Here is a 19,266-nt window from a genome sequence, read left to right as displayed (position 1 = left end):
TAACACAACAGAACCACACTTTGCATGATGGTTTTGCTGGGGATTTCTTGTATTTTTTTTTAAAACCTCAGTACCTTTTCTTTAAAGCAAAAACTTGCTCTGCAGTTGGCAAGCTCCCCAGTTTGCCTCTTTTCAAGCTGGTGCCTCCTCCACTGCCCAAAAACAATGGACATTGGGTGCAGCCTGATGCTCATTTCGGGGAGGGGAGAGGTGGAAACCTCACCTGAGTCACCCCCATTCACTTAAAAGAAGAGAGCAGGAACACCTTGAATAATAGCATCCCTTTATTTGCTGACACCATTACAAAAACTGATTACATTAGCAACCAAAAAAAAAAAAAAAAAAAAGGAGTGTTTACTTGAGGTTGAAGTCAGAGGCAGCTAATCCCAAAAATGTAATTAAGTAAAACAGTGTACAACATCAGTATTAAAATGTCATATCCCACTGGTGACTTTACCACGTTGGAGTTTTCTGAACAAGTTTTATTGAGCAAAATAAGACAAAAGATTATGTGTTTACTGTCTCTCCAGGAATGTAAAGGTCTAATTATCCAAACAGGTTTGTTTTTATTATAAAACTAAACTCTGGAGGTGTCTACAGAGTTGGGTTTTTTTTTTTCTTTAAATCAGTAGTCTAACAAGGATTAGAAAAAGACAAAACTCTGTTCAGTGTTTCTGACGAAGTAGAAAGGGTGAAAACATAAATAAGGCTTTAATTTGGCAAAATATAATACAATGCCTTCTGCCATCCTCAAATTAACGATTCCCCCGTGACTTCACTCTGCAAGAGAAACACAAACACCACGTCAGACGAGCAGTTCCCAAACACCAATCCACACCTTGACAGCATTTGGTCGGTGTTGGCCAACACCAATCTCAGAGGAACAAGCCAGGATGGTGGAGGCTGAGCAAGAACAGCCTCCCAGAGCAGAGTCAAGGTGCAGGAAGCCCCTTCCTCCCACCTGCACCAAGCCCATCCCATAAGGAGTCCTGTAAGACCGGGCTCATCCCACCCTGAACCCCATCAGCCTCAAGACCAGCTGTGCTGTCGGTGCTGTGTCACAGAGGCAGGAGCATAAAAAATATGGAATAAAACAAGTCCTCCTCCTCAGCAGATGAGAGGGAGCTCTGACACTCCTTGTAGCAGCTCATTCAGTGCCAAGGCTTTGCTGCCCCTCAACCCAAACACTTCACTTTGTGACCCGGATCGCAACCTGCATGAGCTGCCTGAGAAAGCTCGGCTTCAAGTTTATCCAAACCTGACATTTAAGGAGTTTACCAGCATGATGCAGTCAACCACAAAGGCCCATGTTTCCAAACACTGGCTGTGTTTGAAAATAAAAGCCTTGTCCACGTGTCTGTAATTGGATAAGAGCTCATGCCAGACTGATGCTTTGAGATACTCATCTCCCCGTGACCACTGCGAGCCAGTGCTGGTAGCTCAGTGAAAGCCCAGGGGGTTACTCTATATCCTCCATCCCAAAGCAATCAGAGCATGGAAGTGTAGACAGTTTGCTGGGATGAAGGAAAACAGGCACAGGCTCTGGGAGCACAAAACTTCGGGTGACTTGCTCACTGAAGCAGCAGGTGGCGAAAGGGAAGGGGATACAAGATTAGTCTCAGCTAACTGATGTGTGGATCCACGGAGGAACAAATCCAGGGCCCACCAGAGAAGCTGGTTAGGATTTGCACACAGAATTTAAATTAGACATGAGGAAAAAATTTTTCACTGAAAAAAAGTGTTGTCAGGGTCAGGCTTTTCTGGAACAGCAGGGCAGTGGTGGAATCACCATCCCTGGAGGGGTTGAAAAGATGTGTGGATGTGGCACTTGGGGATATGGTTTAGGGGTGGCCTTGGCAGTGCTGGTTTAGAGGTTGGACTCGATGGCCTTACAGGGCTTTTCCAACCTTGATAATTCAATGATTCCACGATATGATTCTAAAAAGCCTCACATTTTGACACCAGACTTGTTAAATTTTATCGAGGTCCCAACCACCACAGACCAGTGGCCATCCCAACAGCCACCCACCAGTTCAACTGGCTGCACTCACCTGCCCTCTGGTAGTGTTCTCATCCCTTTGCCAGCATTTGGCTTATTGACACGAGCAGCTTCTTGAGATGACCTACATCCTGGTTAAGATTCACCGCCACATTTAGTCTTTTATCAGTCAATTCCTGGAAGAAGGGGGAAAAAAAGAAATCATTAAAAACTCATTTACAATCTAATTACCAAGAAAGCCTAGAATTAGACCCTCTGTATAAAATTACAAACTCGTTGTGCAGATGGGAACAATTCTTGTAAGTCAGAGGGTTATGGCCACATTTAATGACAACGTGGTTCAAAGTCAAGAAGCCCTTTCCTGTTCCAGGGAATTACCTGCACGCAGAGAATGCCAGGGAGAGCATTGCTGACCTCCAGCTCCCACCCTGCCTTGTCCAGGACTTCATTTACTGCTTCCAGGAATTGTGTTGTATCCACAGCTGACCCAGCCTTGGAGGTTATTACCCCACATCCCCACAAGCCTGGCTGAAACCTCCCCACAGACGGGGGCACGTGGTTTGTAACACAGGCTGGGGGGCACCCAGGGGGAGGGATGACTTCTGACCCCACAGCTGGAACAACAAGGCTGCTGGACCACCAAGGAGGGGGTCTGACTGAGGATCTGTGGGATGGTGTCCTCAGCAGTATGTAATACCCAAGCACAGGGCAGTTCCAGCTGTGGAACAGCATGTGGAGCAGCTGGAGATCCACACCCTTCCCCACCCACAGGCTCAGAACAGGGGCTGCTGGCCCACCAGCTATCCCACAGATTCAACCCTGCTCCGAGCCCCTGGGAAATGCCCACTTGGCAGTGACTTGGATGAGGGCTTCACAAAGCAGTCTAAGCACCAGGCAAAACAGAGAAGGGAAAAGGAAAGCTACCACGAGCCAAAGAGCTGCTTTCCCTGTGCTGAAATGAAAGTGCTGAGCTTGCGTTTTCAAACAAAAATAAATCCTCCCTTTTTTTTTTTTTTTTATTCCCCCTGGTGTTCAACAGTTTATTAATCAGGAAGTGTCACAACTCAAGATGGACTCTTCCCCTCCTGCCTCCCTGCCTGTCAGCCTTGCTGAGCCAACAGTGCTGTGTAATCCCTGTTTTATTGCCTTTATTGATTAACTCCTCCGGAGACGCACCGAGCACTCCACATCTAAAACACACCTTGCTGCTCCTCACTCAGCTCAGAACACAGACATGCAGATAACCTGCAGAGGCAGCTTTTCCTGGAAATTTAACAGCTAAAAATAAGCAGCTCTGCCTCGGTGTCAGCCATGCAGAGGTACCCAGTTCCCAACAGGAGCACAGAGGCGTTTCCAGGCGCTCGGCATCGGCCAACCCGGCTCTGACTGAACCAGTGCTACCAACAGAACGAGACTGATGCGTTATGTGGTTGCAAATCTCTCCCCAGAGTTCCAGGGAAATTAGAGGGAGTTCAGGGAGAGCCATTTTCCCCGTTCCCATTTGGCTGGAAATGCAGAGTGAGCAGTAAATCAAACTCAAGCACCTGCACCGTTACAGAAACGACTCCGGGCTCAGACAGGGGAACAAAACAATCCACAGCAAAGCTCTTGCTGAGTACAACTGGTGAACATCTCCTACTGCAAAAAATCACTGGGATCTGCGTTAGGGCAGCCTTAGCCTGTTTCACCCTCATTGAAGTAAAAGATCAGGCCTGTCAAGGCTGAGACTTGGCTTAGTGATGTCATCCAGACTGATGGGAGCAGAAAGGCAAAGGCAATTAGCAGCCCAGCAAATGAATCCAGCACTGACCAACACTGCCAGGGATGAGGGTGCCTGTGCATTAGCACTGGAACCAGGAGCAATGAAGGAGCCTCTCAGTCCACTCTCAGCCCCATCTCTGGGAAGAGCTTTTCCCTCCCTTACTCCCTCTCACTTCTCTTGTGTGATCTCAGTAATCTCAGGTAGTGTTTACTCACGAATTACAGACACATCCCCAACCCTCCTGGGGCCAATCCTGACTAGGTCCCAGTGGATTTGGGCTCACCACAGTCACTCTGCAGCTCCTGCTAACACAGGAGTTCACAGCTGCCTTATGCAGCCACTGCTGTGCCCCAGGCCCCTGCTTGCCATAAAAAAAGAGAAAATAAAAGGGAAAGAGGAGAAATTGAGGTTAAATATATGGGAGAAATCCTTCCATGTGAGGGTGGTGAGACACTGGCACAGGTTGCCCAGAGAAGCATGGATATTCCTTCCCTGGAAGTGTTCAAGGCCAGGTTGGATGGGACTTGGAGCAACCTGGGATAGTGGAAGGTGTCCCTGCCCGTGGCAGCGGGCGTTGGAACGAGATGATCTTTAAGGTCCCTTCCAAACAACTCAAAACCATTCTGGGATTCTATGATTCCATCTCTTTGGGATATAGGGATGAAGAGAGGAAGAGGATAGCAGTGGGGAAGGCCCTGTGATCACAGACCCACTCGCTGAGACAGGTGCTGAACTGTCTGGACAGATTCCCCTGCACTGTTCCACACATATGGCATTTCCAGTTTCCAGTGATGGAATGTTTTACACTGAGATTTGGGGGGGGGAAAGCATGTTAGAATTGATATAAGCCTCAAAATCAGCTCAGTGCCTAAGCAAGCTGCTGAATTTAAATGACTTCCTTAAAGCACACTAAAAGGCCCCCTTTAGTCATCAGCTGGTCCCATAAGTGACAAAGCAGCTGATTAGAAAACCCAAATGGTCTATTTTTAAACAGAAAGAAAAGGAATCTAAAGAAAACCCTCTGAGTGTGTTTGAGGGTTTATGCAAGTATCATTTCTCAATTTTGTGGGTTGGTTCCAGTACCCAGAAGGAATAAATATGCTCATTTTCGAGCATGTGTTTTCAGGTCCTTTGTGAAAAAAGAGGCACTGTTGCTAGGTGGAAGTGGCTGGAAGACTTTCTTTTTTGATCTCAGAGCTATTTTCAGCTGGGTTTTTAGGCTTCTGGGGAGACAGTTTCCTTCCCCCCCCACCCCAAAAAAAAAAAAAACCAAACCAAAACCAAAAAGGCAGCAAAAAAGGCTTGGAGAAAAGATAAAGGAAATGTTCTAATTCCAGCCTCTGCCAATGGCTACCTGTCAAGAGCGCTGCTTAGACAATTAATGTATTTTTACTAATGAAGGCTTAATTACAGGTTTGTTAGGACTGTTTTTCCACACTCCTCTTCAGAATAAAGCCATGGATATTCTGGCAGAAAACCTGGGTTCCACAACATGCCCGCGGAGCTGAAGAGAAGGAAGAGAAGCAATGCGAGAGCCAGAGGGGTTATGTGAGTTAAGGCTAAAGCAATCAAGTCAAACGAGCACATGTGGGGCACCACAGGGCACATCTGATGACACCTGGCTCAGGAGGGCTCACCAGAGTCACCAGCCACACATGCCACGGCTGATGCCATCGCTGTTCCCACGTACCACATGGATAAGCCACAAATGCACAGCAGAGGGAACAGCTGGGATTGGTTTGAGGGGGGATTCTCTCCAGCCTGCTGGACACAGAGCACCTGATTGTCACCAAAATCCCCTGGGCTTCTGCTGAAGGGCTCAGCAGACCTACCATCCTCCTGGGAACCAGCTCACAGGGTTGGGACACCCGAGGTCTCACAGGCCCAGCTGCAACCCTGGCTTGAACACAGTGAGCCCACGCAAAAGTCCATCAGCATCCACAACTGACCGCTCTGGAAAAGCCATTTCATTCCAGCCTAATGACTACAAAGGCTTTCCCAAAGTATTCCTCAGAGGACCCAGAGCTTCCTCCTGCAGCTGATGAAGCCACTTAACTTTCAGCAGCTGAAAGGAGTCGATATAAATTATCTGTCCTATCAGCAAACGCTCCCTTCCCCGTCAGACGACGGCGTTTCCTTCCACTCTATCCATCAGAAGGAAAATGGGTAATGAGTTCCATTGACACCACTTAGCTGTGGAAAACGTGCTGGGAGAGCGTCTGCTTTAGCCTTCCCTTCCCAAGTGCCTCCTGGAAAGCTGTTCCGAAGCTGTTTTGAAGCTGGGGTGAAAGCTCTCGTTTCCAGAGATGGAGAACACCAGTGACAAAGCCACAGCTCCATCACCTCCACAGGCGATGTGGATCTTTTTAGCATCAATATACTAATCATCCAAGCATGAAAACAGGCCACCCCAGAGAGATCCCACCAAATTCCACACCCTAAAACTGCACTGCCACTGCTGGAGGATACAGGAGCACCAGCAGTCTGGAGGGTCACCCACCCACAGCACAGGGCAGAGCTCAGGTCTGTTCCTTCCTGAAGCTCAGGAAAGCAAGATTTTGCTGCTGGACCACATCAAGGTCCACACAAATTCCCAGGAGCCAGGACCAGCTGAAGCTCGAATTCTGGCCAGAAGGAACCATGTTCTGGCAAGAGACAACCTCTGCCTTGGTGTTGTGGGTCATGCAGAACTGGCTCTCTGTGTTACAGATGTCAGCACAGGCCAACCCAACAGTGAGTATTTTAAGCTCATTTATCCATCAGCAGATTTATTTTTAACTTCCCCTTTCCCTTCTCGGAGGGACAAGCCCGGGGATCTTCCCAGTGTTGCCCAAACCAAATCAAGAACCCACCAAAAGCCCAGATTTCCTGTACAGAATCTCTCCCCTTCCTCCTTGCAGATTTGAGCCCCGGGAGAGAGGTCACACAATCCAGATGACAGCAGAACTCCCAAGGCATCCCTGGGATACAGCTCCAGGACACCACCCTGACGAGGACTGGAAGCTTCACCAAGCCCTCATTTCCCCACCAGCAGCACACATCCTGTTCCTTTGGTGCACCTCACTTCCCAAAGTTGCCACTTTGCAGGGCATTTGTGTTGCCCCTGAGCAGAGGAGGCTCAAAGAAGCACTCACCGACTCTGTGCAAACGTCGCTGTTTTCAATAACGTTGGCATCCCCAAAAACTTTTCCAATTTCTCTCTCAAGGGCTGCCAAAGACTCCTGGGCCTGCAAAGGGAGTTAAAAAAAAAAAAAAAAAAGTTAAAAAAAGAAGAAAGGAAAAACAGGGAAGGCACAACAATTAGCAAAGCAAGCCCCCCATCCCATCTCCCTGAGAGCACCAGAAAATCAGTGTTCAGGAGGAAATCTGTTTTATGCCAGATTTGCTCAAGGGACCAACCCATTTGCCAAGACTGACATGTCTCCTTACAATCAGCATGTTGCATGTCAGCCTGCCTGCATCTGAGAGCAACTCTACAGGGGAAGCTTTAACAGTCTCATGTCAAGTTATTAGGTAAAAACTGTGCAGTAAAATTTTTTTTTTTTTTTTTGCAAGAGTAGGAGTGCAGGCAGGTCTCAAAAATCCTAATCATAGATGTGCATTTATACAGAATATACCACGAACACCAGCACAGCTCACTTCATATGTCAACATCCAACGTAATTTGTCCTGAGCAAAATTTTAAATTCCTTATTAGAGCAGGTATTTGGAGTCTCCTGGGTTATAGATGATGTGTAACCCACATGTCAGTGGGCTGATGGCTCGTAAACCAACTTGTAACCCTCTGCCACGTGAGACTGGATTTAAAAGCCTCAGGCTATGCTGTGGGTGGAGGGCGGTGGGACGAGCTTTTTGTTAGGCTGGGTTTCTTTTTAAATAAAGAATTATTTGTCAGCCCCCCATCACCACTTGTTCCCACCGGCATGAAATGACCACGAACGAGGGAGTCTTTCGGGAAGGATAATTAAACAGAGCTGTTGGTTGCAGTTTTATCATTTCCACAGACATGCAGGTATCTTGCACGAGCTCTTACACCCACGGTCGCAGTGGAGCAAGACACCCCACCAGGCAGGCAGGTCCCTCCAGCTGCTCAAATCACCTCTTCCAGCACAGCAAAACTACAGGTCTTGGGAGTTTTTGATAAGCATTTCTATCTACAACTGTTAAGAGTCTCTGCTTACCTTGGGCAAGTCGCCAGCCACCTTCTGCCTCTCGTTTTGATCAACTTTGAGTTTCGATAGTGTTTCGTTTAGCTGCGTTTTCAGCTGCAAAACAGTAGTAAAGAAACTCAGTCTGCCCTCACACACACACACAGAGATTTCATCTGCCTGTCCCACGGATTAAACCAGCGCACATGGACTGCAAAGGGAGTAAGATTACTGACAACTACTGCACACACTGGATTAGTGGACATGTATGATGAGGTTTACAGGGACAGTCAAGGAAGAGAGACACTCCATCCGCGAAGATAACGGAAAGAACGGAAACTACAGAAGAAAGGACATGGTTGGCACTTTGTTAGGAGTGGCTTCAACTTTTAAACTGCACTGCCAGGAGGAGCATTAGCAACCCTGACAGTGCATAAGCCTCCCCAGCACCCTTATCACAGAAGTCAGCCCAGACTCCGACTTAATTCACAGCAAATATGTGAAAAATGTAGATTGTCATCTTCCTAGTTCAGGCTGAACAGTCTCTTTACCGCTGAGTAAACTAAAAAGCTCTACTTGTCATCTTAATAAAGCACCACTTACTACAACTATGTTGACTTAACCAATCTGTTAATGTCACATCAAGGCATGAATCACTGACAGGGGGATATTAAGTTGTCGATTGTGTTTAGATTCAATCCAAAAAAAAGTGAAATTATTGCAGTCAAGAGGGATGAATACTCCGCACTGGCTGCCCTTAAACTGCAGCCTTCCAGAGGATAAACACTTTTTAAAGGATATTTTGATTGCACTACAACACAGCACACAGAACCAGCCACAGCACTTGAGGCTCGAGCCTCGAACAGGAGTGTTAACAAGGAGCTCGAGTGCCAATTTTGTTGGATTTGTGCCTCTGAAGTGAGCTGTGCTAATGTTCACTATTCCTGCTGTCAATCTTCTCGGGAGCCAGCAGGAGATTAAAGAAGGGAACAATAGGCTACTCAGAGCCCTGAATTCCCACCAGCTCCAAACCTGCACGTTATATTTGTCTCACCCCTGGAAGGCTTCCCCCTTTGGAGCGCCTGGACTGGTGAATGCTGGTGAATTCTACATTTTGGAGGAGCACTGTTGAGCTCCTCTGCAGTTTTAGCCTATCTTCTTGCTCACCTTATAAGTAATGGGAAACCTGCTCTGAAATCCCATCGTTTCTATTCCTCAGCCTCCTGCAAAAACCACTCACAGCCACTGGACAGCATTCCTGAGCCATTTGCATGCAGGTAGTTGTTCCCCACCTCCTCACAGCCCCATCAGATTGCACTCAAGCTGCCCTAGCAGGGAGCTCAGCTTTGTAAGCTTTTGTTGTGTACAGACATAATAAATTGTTGCCTCTTATATTCGAGAGGTTGGCGTTTACTGATTAACTCCAAGATATGCACTCAATTCCCATTTCCCTCGCTTTCAAAAGGAGAGGCTTTGGTTGCTGAGGCAAGCAGACTATTCACTTAAGCAGATTGTTGCTGTGGTGGTGTTTTTTTTTTTTTTCTAAACAAACCCCTATTTTAACCTAGTCAGATCAGTGGCAGCACCCTGGTGGGATCAGCTCCGCCTGTGGTGACAGGTTGTCCCACCACCCACTCTAAAACCCACAGACACGGTGACAGAGACAACCTTCCCCAATTCTGGCTCCAAAAGCAAGAAAGCACTGTTCAAAAACACAAGCAGAGGAAGGATCTGACTGCTCCTGCAGCCTTAAAAACCACATCAGTGAAACAAGGGAGAAGGGGAAAGGTTCAGACTGGAAAACCATGCATCCTTGGGTCTACCCTCGGTTAATCCAAGTCCTTCTTGAGAAAGCTGCTACAGGAGCATTATTGGCTGGAAGCATCTCTAGCCAAACACGCTGGTTCACATGCAAGCACCAAGCCAGCACAGCTATTCAGCCACAACAGGATGTCAGCAGCTGAATGGCTGGATACTCTGAATTAATCTAACATCGGTTTTGGCCAATTTCTGTACCTACAGAGCAGGATGGAAAAGGCTCTGTGCAGTCAGAACACAGATACCACAGTCGCATCCTCAAAAGCTTTGGGGAAAAAAAAAGGCAACACAAAAACCATCAGAGAATAATCCTTAAGTTAAGAGAGCACCACTTTTGTTGCTCCAAGGCCATTACATTTGCTGCTGCACATGCCTATGCAGCAAATCTTCTCAAGAAGTTTCAGGAACGAAAAGTCTTACAGACTTTTGGGGGGGAGGGGGGAAAAAAAGGTCTTTAAGAACCAGACATGCTATTGTTAGGAGCAGAGAAGAGAGACAAATTGTCAAAGTCAGACTACATAAATGATTTCAATGGACAAAAATATCAAGCTGAAGAGGTTAGCAGAACAGACAGGATTCGAAATAAGTCTCCGCTTCATACGTATGCTGGGAGCCTGGTTTGTGCCCAACGGAGAACGAGCTTCTTACCAAATTTAACTCTTCATTCTGTCTTACTGCTTCAGAATATGAATCATCAAGTTTTTTCTGCAATTCAGTCAAGAGATCTTTGAGCTGAAATGAAGTTTAGAGGTTTAGGATTTGCCTCCTGAGGAGATGCCCCCTTCTCTTCTGCTCAGTTATTAAGTGTGCCGCTCTACCCTAAAGGTCACAAGCTTACAAACTCCTCAGCCACGGGGGGCTAAGCACTGGGTTAGTTTGCCAGCCAACTGGGGAAACCAAAAGAAATAATCATGAAAAAAAAAAAAAGAACAGCTTGGACAATTAAGTTTACCTCTCTGACTTCTGAAACATAAGTGGATCGTTCTATCTCTGCCTTTTCTAGTTCACTTTCCAAATGTTCTCTCTCTTTTTTAAGCTGGAAACAGAAAAACAGAGTTAAAACAGATGTTTCCCCCCCCCCACCCCATGCTTTCTCGTGGTGTCATTTGCTTGATTTATAATTAGCTGTAAATTTCTATCAGATATTCCGTGACATTTAGAGAGTATTTCGAATGCAGCGATTGCACAGCACAGATTTAAACTGTTCCACTCCGAAAAAATAATAATAATAATAATAAAAAAAGATAAAAAGAAAAAGAATCGAGCCCGAGATTGTCGACAAGCAGTAAACTGCTCAACCTCACAAGAAAGGGCCCCAGTGGGTGAGTACAGAAGTAAAAAAACAGAACAATTTCCAGTACTCAGCTTCTCTGCTTATTTAAAAAACTCTGCCCAAAAGGCTCAGATTAAACTGCAGCACAGGCTGTGTTCCTTGCAGGAGGGAAGCCCAGAAAGTTCAGATTTACAGCACAAAGCCCAAATCGTGTTTAAGTAACACAAATCTTCAAAGACAAGGGAAAAAAAAAAAACCCAAACACCTGCACGTACAGTTTCAACTTCTTTGATTTCTTCCTTTAACCTCTCCACCTCGTGCTCCAAAGAAGTGACTGAAGTTTTCATCTGCAGTTTTCAGAAAATATAAATAAAGATATTTAGTTGGGCTGGTCAAAGACAAACTCTCCTTACACACATATGAGATTGCTCCTCCCTTCTAAAAATGCTGAGGATGAAATCAGTGGCTGAACAAAATAAGGTGCTCAAATAATTCAATATATCTATGTTGGAACACTCTAATTTCTCCCAACCTAAAAAGTTCTTTGACATATTTAGAGCCTAAACAACTGAAATATTTGGAATATAAAGACTAAGCCAATTGTCCATTAGCCATGGTAAAGGAAATATCCTTCCTAGGCTGGGAACAGACTCCATCATATACCCAAACCCAGCATTTTTAGCCTTATTAGGGGCTGTGTAAGTGCAGCAGATGGTAGCACATCTCTAGTTCAAGATCTGACAGCCTCTATAAGCCCCTCAAACAGGATGTTTATAAATCATCTGTTTGCTCCAGGCTCACACTCTGGCACTCAAATTTACTAAGCAGAAATACTTTGGAAATTATTTTTCAAAAAAAGCAGTTTGACCCACTTTAATTGTAGACTGGGAAAGAAACATAAAAGGCTTTTTTCTTCCCACTTTTGCTAACAGAGCCTCCCTAAAAGGAAAGCTTTGCAGGCAATTTCAAGTGTAATTAGTTGACCATAATGGACTGAGCAGTATTTTAACAGCTTCCAAAAAACTGTTATGATCCTATGATACTTCAATTTTAGCACAAAGAGTCCGTATCTATTCACAAATAGACTTGGAACAAAAACCCAGGTGCTCAACAGAAGTTGTCTGTCCAAGTTATTAGGATCAGAAAAACATATTCCTGGGCACATTAACAGGACACATGTACATTTCTCAACCTTTGGCTTCCCATCTCATCAGTATGAATTTTACTACTTGCCATTTGGCTGCCTCCTGCATCACCTGCAAATGACTTTCCATCCCTGGAAGTGTTCAAGGCCAGGTTGGACGGGGTTTGGAGCAGCACTGGGATAGTGGAAGGTGTCCCTGCCCATGGCAGGGGGTTGGAACAAGATGGGCTTTAAGGTCCCTTCCAACCCAAACCATTCTGTGATGACAGGACTGTGACACAGACTTGTCCTAATGGCCAAAGACCTGACAACCTGTGCTGTTTATCTGCTCTTGCTTCTCTGAAGATGACACCAGAAACAGCCACACAAACCTAAAGATTTCGACAAATCCCCCATTCTGCAGGTTCATTTAATGGAAATACATTCCTTTATAAACTAAAAATCACTCTTAGCCCCATGTAAAGTATCAGAGCACCAAAATACCACTGATGTGAGGAATCACTCCTATTATACTCGTGCAGGCTTCACCTTTTTCATTCCCTGGTCATGAACACATCAAACCAGGCAGCCAGGGCTGTTCTACACCTGCCTTCACAGAGCTCAAACACCCTCTGTAACTTCAAGCAGAACCTGCCTGGCTGCTGTAAAAAAAAAAAAAAAAAAAAAATCTTCAGAAATACCTGTTTAAGCTCCTTCTGTGATTCTTCAACTTTTATCTTCCATTTGCTTTCTTCCTCTTCCACACTCCTCTGTAGCCTTTGTAAAATCCCCTCCTAAGAAGAGAGAGGGATTTGAAAGCTCAGAGCAGAAGAAAGGCAGGTTGAAACATCACACAGGTGACCAGGCATCCAACTCACCGTCTCTGCCAGGACAGATTTGTATTTCTCACACTCCAGCTGCAGCAGGATGTGCATTTCCTCAGCCTCCTTCAGCTTCTGCTCCATAGCCTGGGCAAAGGAAAAAAAAAGGGGCCACGGGAGTCACGTCTCAGTGGATGGATTTCAGTTCTATTCATCTTATTTCCACGAGCTGGTGTCATTCATGGGCAGGTCTGTCTTCCCAACCCATGCAAAGACAAGAGCAAGTGCAGTGCTCACCTACAACCCTCCACACCCAAAGCACAAACTTTACGTGAGTGACTGAAAAAAATGCCCATTGCTTAAAAAAGGGAACAGGGATTTTGAGTGTCACGAACTCCCAACTCCACCAGGCACTTCTCAAAGATGCAAACACATTTCTGCTTTACAGCTTGCAAATTATCTACAGGTTGCCCCAGGGAAGGTGTGGCTGCCCCATCCCTGGAAGTGTTCAAGGACAGGTTAGATGGGACTTGGAGCAACCTGGGATAGTGAGTGACATCCCTGTTCAAAGCAGGGGGGTTGGAACTGGATGATCTTTAAGGTTCCTTCCAACCCAATTCAGGGATTCTATAAAGCAATTGTCTTGTGACCTGTTTGAGAATTTGAACTTGACCACCCCAGAGCACAATTTGTAAGCTTTACACACTGGAAAAATACATTATGACACACACAAGTCGTCCACCTTGTGCCTACCTTGACATCTTCAGATCCTGAAGCCTCTCTCAAGTATTCTTTAGCCATCTTTTCAAACCCACATATCCATTCACTGTGGCTCTGTTGGGAAATCATTCAGTTAAAGCTGAGAATAATCTCAGCTCAAAAAAAAAAAGCTATCTTCAGGACATTTTGCCTCCCAGCTGCAGGCTCAGGGAGCAGTGTTTCAGTCCCCAAAGTCCCCAGAGCTCACACACAGCTGTTGTTCAGCCAGTACCACACACAGCTGAGAGGAGCTGGTGGGCAGCAATCCAGGAGCACGAGGTTATGACACACACACACAGAGTTCACAGGGGCTTGGATGTGCTGAAATACAGCTGGGTGACAAGAGGACTCCCTGCAAGTGTCAGGGCTCCACAAGTATTTGAAGATTTAAGGGAATCTTTTCCAAAAATCCCTGAGCAATTAAAGCAGACACTTAACTGTGTAATTCTAGGAAGGCTGTTTTATAACCTCACAGAAACAGTCTTTTTAAAGACTGGCTCATCAGGAGACTAAGTTTAGCACATTTGGGAACAATTTAAAATATGAATATTCAAAACCTCTAGACGTTATAAATGGAATGCAAACCCCATTTTCCCCAGCCTCACTTCACTTTACTCACCCCATCTGAACCACATGAACCCAGTGCACTTCCCCTGCAAACAACTGACGGCCACCAAGGATGTAAAACTGGAAATCAGTGTTTGGGAACAAAGTAAAGCCTCCTAAACTGCTTTAGTTGTCACTGAGGCAGCACATCTCCTCCAGAAAGGGGAGGGGAAGATGGATCCCCATCGTGCCAGACAGTGAGCAAACACACAGCAGACCTTGCTCACCCCTGAAAATTTACTGTCTCAGTTACAAGATGACACAGGCAGGTAAATTGGATATTGGGCCAATAAGAAAACACAGGATAATGATGATTTCTTTTTTCAACACTTGGCTAGAGGTAACCATCTGCAGCTTTGCTGGCAGGATGTACAAGGCACCACCAGCAAGACACTTCTGTCCCACTGCAAAAGCCTTGGGACAGAGGGGACTGTGAGGGAACACTCCAGACTGGCCAGCACAGCAGGAGCAGAGCTCCCTGATTCCCAGCAGAAGGTTAAAGAAAAGCCACTTCTCTTACCACATTAGAAGGAAGAGAGACTTTAGGGAACAGCTTCTGGAGGAGTTCACGTGTCTCCACCTCGGCAGCTTCCAAATGCTGCTGCTTCTCCTAAAGCAAGAGAAGAGCTCACATGAAATGGGGGGAAAAAGCACTCCACAGACCTGGCAATAGCCTCTCCTATGCCTACAGTAACTCACTTAACCCAGCAAGTCCTTTTATAAGTGAGAAAGGCGCTATAGTCTCTAAAATTGCCAGTAAATTGGTTCAAAAATGGACACTGAATTGCTTCAGAATTTGGCCTTCACATTTGTTCTCGCTTAAGCTTTTATTTTCTTATGTTCTCCTCCAATCCAGCCTGGTTGTACAGAAATCACACCATCAGTCACTTGTTCACAACACAAACTACGCTGTGCTGAGTAACTGCATCCACAGATCACACCAACCCTGCCACTCAACTTGAGCAAGCTCAAAAAACAAGTTTGGTCAATCAACTTTTTTCTTTTTTTTTAATCCATGCTTTTAAAGCAATTTTAGATGTGAAAAAAAAAATCACCTTAAGTTAAGGTCATCACATCAAAACCAGAGAATTAAAATCTAAAGGAAACTTTGTGTTAATGCACATTTGAACCAGGCCAAGAAAGTAAGACTTCTACTCAAGAGGAAGACCCTTACATCCTCCTTTCCCAACCCTGGATGCAATGGGAAATAATTATTAGAGCTGTGTGACAATCTCCAGCTTTTTCTTCGTTACTGCTCTGCCAATATAAATACCCAGAGCCAAGGGCACCACAGATCCATCCTTCCATGTATTTAACATTTAAAGCAGAGCAGCCACAGGACATGTGCTTGCTGTGCTTGTGGCAGATTGGGTTAATTTAGCCCCATGACGCTCAGGCTCCCATTTAAATTTAACTGTAGAAAGCCTGGAACCCTTCAGAGAAGGCAGCTTTCAGCTAAAATCCTTCACTGATACTTGTTTGTTGGGTTTTTTTTTCCTTTGACATCACTGTTACTGCCTCGCTGCTCTGAGTTCCCCTGCTGCAAGAGGTCGGTGGTGAGAGTGGGCTGGGATTCAGAGACAGAAATTAGACATTAGGCTGTGAAGTTGTGCTAAGTGTGTTAGTTGGCAGCAATTTAGGAACCACCAAGAAGTGGCAAGTGGCTGCTGGGTGAGGTCTCCCAACTGCAAGAGAAAGCAGGCAAAGTGTTAACACACAGCAAGAGCAGGCACAAACCTCCCTGAACGCGGGGCCAGCCAAGAGCGGAGACGCCTCCGAAACACAGCCACACAAGCCTAGATCAGAGCTCCTCTGCCTCTAGCTACCTGACTTTGTGTTCCAGAAGTTACTCTGATGCCTTTTTTTTTTTTTTGCCAATTAACACTGAATCAGGCCCACAGCAAACACAGAGGGATTCACACCCTGTAATGGTCCCTGTCGAGCTTCACGTGCCTTCAAGGAGGAAATTCACAGCTGCGGTCGCACCGTTTTCCTGAGAAGCTCCCAGGTTTTTAAATAATAATTTAGTCCTGGTTCTTTCACAGGTCCAACAGATTTGTTCAAGCACAGCCAAAGCCCAGTAGGAGAAAGCAGGTTGCTCACCAGCACAGCTTTTATTCTGGAGCTCCCCACAAAAATCAAAAAACGATTCACGACAGCTCTAACAATTATGCAAACGGAAATCAAAAGTCAGCATGCCCACACACTAACAATTAAAAATAAAAAAATAAACCTAAAGACAACAGGAAGAAGCAGAGGTGAGAGTATATGAATGATCACTCAGAAGAGATTATACTTAAACTGCAGTAAAAGTTAAATGTCTCCATTTCACTTAAAAAAACCAGCTGCAGATCTGCTTCTAGCTTAACGCATCGTTTCTAGCAGTCAACATTACAACCTTGGCAGTCTTGTTCACTTTGTCCTGCAGCAATTTTTCAGTTGATGCCAATGCTTCCATTGCTTCCCAGTTTTTCTCCCGAAGGTCCTAATCATTTTTAGAAAGAATGATTTCAGTTCAGCCAATACTCAAACTGTTTTCCTTTTTTACTTCAGAGATATATTTCGCATTACATTCCACCATTTGCATTTAAATGCTGGTTACTGCAAGATGATTTTGTTGGGGAACATGACATACACTAGTAAAAACAAGTGTGATGTTCAAAGAGTCTGAATGAAAAGGGGGAGTGGGGGAGGAGGGAGGGTAAAAATGCCAATTTCTGCCCAACCTGCCCCCGTGTCCAAAACTGATCCAAGTGTTACTGCAGAGCTGTCTCCCTACAGCGACCCCACACTTTGACTGCACTTGTAGAGAAGAAAGAGGGAAGTTTTTCAAAAGTAGTGAGGAACACAGACACCAAACCACAGATTACACAACAGAGTGTTAGGCATGTCGCGGTGCAGAACCCAGCATGGACCCCAGGAGACATGGAGGTGTGTGCACAGTGATGCCCCCTCATCCTGCAACCAGACCCTGGGGGCCTCAGCCCAAACCTACAGCGCCGGGGCCAGTTGTAGAAACACAAAGCTCAGGGCCTCGTTTGGCAGCCTTTACCCCCACAGGTCTCTCCACTGTACCCACAGAGAACTGGTTTTGCCGCTCACCAGCCCTCCTGGGAGGCTTTGGGATTCCAGCAGTGGCGAGCACAGCCCAGATCCACGTGGAGAGGCCGCAGTGCCGCGCTCCCGAGTCTTTCTTGGCGAGGTCATCAAACGTGTACTCCACACGGCGTCAACATGCAAGCTCAGTGAGGAGGCCCAGAGCTCTTCTAAGAGCAGCCTCACAGCTCACATCTAGCAAGGATGGTGGGCCTCGCAGGGAGTATTAATTTTTTTCCAACCCTCAGAGCAATCTCCTTTAGCAAAGGGCTGTTCTGTACCGGTTTTTAATTCGCCAAAGCGGCTTTTGAATCCTAGCACGTACCTACACCAGCTTCACTTCACCACTTCTGTTTGCCCACTATCCTAAGGGCTGTTCTACAGGATATAAACACAATCTTGGATGAAACTGAGCAAAAGCTGGCACCTGCAGGCATGGTCTGCCCTTTAGCAGCAGTCAGATTTCTGCCTGCACCACAAAGGGTACTCAGACCTTGCGATTCCCCAGGAAACACACGTGCATATGTTCTACCTTTCCAGCTCATCTGTCTTCTGAGACTGCTCAGCCACTTTCCCTCTATTTTATTTCAGCTCTTAGGCAGCACTCCATGCTCAAAAGCTCAATATTTTCCTTGTGCATCTTCCTTATATTGTCCCTCTATTAAGCAATAAAGCTGATTGCATGGTACCCATTGGATTTTACAGGCTATCGAGGAGAGATAGGCAAGATAAACCCCCTGCATTTTAACAACTTTCTTCCAAGTAACTTAAAAGATAACACTCTTGCCCTGCACAGGTAATGTATTACAAGGAAGTAGCTTCATAGCTCTGTGATGGAAGATATGAGCCTTAATTCCACCCACAAACAACCCGTACTGCACCATCAGCAGCTGCTGTGAAGGAAGGCTCGTGGTCCTTCACCCACATAGAAAGGTCAGGATTAGTCATTCAGGATTGGGAAGAGCCAGATCTGAGCACCCTGAAGGTAATGCCTCCTCCCATGTCCATGCACAAGGACCATAACTCAGAGCACAGCACCTTTCATCCTCCCACCTTCCCTCCCCAAACTCCCTCCTCTCCCCTTGGCAAAGGACGTGTTTCTCAACAGGGCTTTCAAGGCTTGAACCCAAATCTAAGAACCTGCTGTGGGGTGTGTCCCCCTAGCAAGTCTCCTTCCTCTCATCCAATCAAGCAAATTGCCAAGGAGCTGACAAACTCTAAACCAGTAAAGTAAGGCATGCTCAGTCACTCCCAAGAGGAAAGGAGTGTCCAGGGGGCACAGTACAGCAGACAACTGCCAGAAACACTCCCTGCAGAACGCCCCAGGCATCAGGGAGTGCTGTGCACACAGGTTTGGCTGTTTTGGGAGCTTGGGGGGTTTTCTGAGGTGGTGGGGGAAGGATTTCCTTACGTTGTTCTTTTTCCTCTGCTGCTCAAAGGCGTTCCTCTGAGAGGCGAGCTCGTTTTGGAGGCTGGCGATTTCCTTCTCTTTGCCTGCAACCCTGAATTGACAAAGAGAACCATGAACGAGTCAGGAGACACTGAAGAAACTTCCAGTGAAGCACTGACACCCTTTCCCATACACTGCCTTGCCTTCCCTTCCAGCAACACATTCTCTTTAAAAAAGCTGCTCTCGCTGACTTGGCAGCATCACTTGCTTCCCACTGCTCTATGAACCACGGGCTGCCAGAGCAAAGCCCATTGAAAAGCTGTTGTTTGCCTACAACAGGCATCTGCACACATTTACCAGGGCCACAGAAAGGCAGAGCATTAGCTGAGGATAAGTCAGCCAGCCCACGCTAGTACAGCACCACAGAACAGGCACTGCCTGCCGGATAAGAGCATTCCCTTTCAAGCTCCT

General features: G+C 46.2%; 1 protein-coding gene across 8 annotated transcripts in view; it reads right to left on the bottom strand.

Annotated features, from left to right (window-relative positions):
* Nucleotides 1-271: 271 nt before the first annotated feature.
* Nucleotides 272-19,266, bottom strand: part of KTN1 (kinectin 1) — a 75,867-nt gene continuing 56,872 nt past the window's right edge. For 3 of the 8 annotated variants that reach the window (XM_050335453.1, XM_050335456.1, XM_050335457.1), the window contains 12 exons: nt 18,817-18,907; nt 16,708-16,794; nt 14,830-14,919; nt 13,698-13,778; nt 13,002-13,091; nt 12,825-12,917; nt 11,276-11,347; nt 10,680-10,763; nt 7,943-8,026; nt 6,896-6,988; nt 2,052-2,175; nt 272-780 (listed from right to left, as the gene is read on the bottom strand). In XM_050335453.1, coding sequence (XP_050191410.1) covers nt 2,071-2,175; nt 6,896-6,988; nt 7,943-8,026; nt 10,680-10,763; nt 11,276-11,347; nt 12,825-12,917; nt 13,002-13,091; nt 13,698-13,778; nt 14,830-14,919; nt 16,708-16,794; nt 18,817-18,907 — 970 coding nt within the window. In that variant the 3' untranslated portion in view covers nt 272-780; nt 2,052-2,070. Of the gene's footprint in view, nt 781-2,051; nt 2,176-6,895; nt 6,989-7,942; nt 8,027-10,375; nt 10,460-10,679; nt 10,764-11,275; nt 11,348-12,824; nt 12,918-13,001; nt 13,092-13,697; nt 13,779-14,829; nt 14,920-16,707; nt 16,795-18,816; nt 18,908-19,266 lie in introns of all 8 variants that reach the window. The other 5 variants (XM_050335454.1, XM_050335459.1, XM_050335455.1 and 2 more) reach the window with 3 other exon arrangements.

Source organism: Myiozetetes cayanensis, unplaced genomic scaffold (assembly GCF_022539395.1).
Source record: "Myiozetetes cayanensis isolate MyiCay16 unplaced genomic scaffold, myiCay2020 scf6-25, whole genome shotgun sequence".
NCBI classification, from domain to species: Eukaryota; Metazoa; Chordata; class Aves; order Passeriformes; family Tyrannidae; genus Myiozetetes; species Myiozetetes cayanensis.
This window is presented reverse-complemented; position numbering and strand designations above follow the sequence as displayed.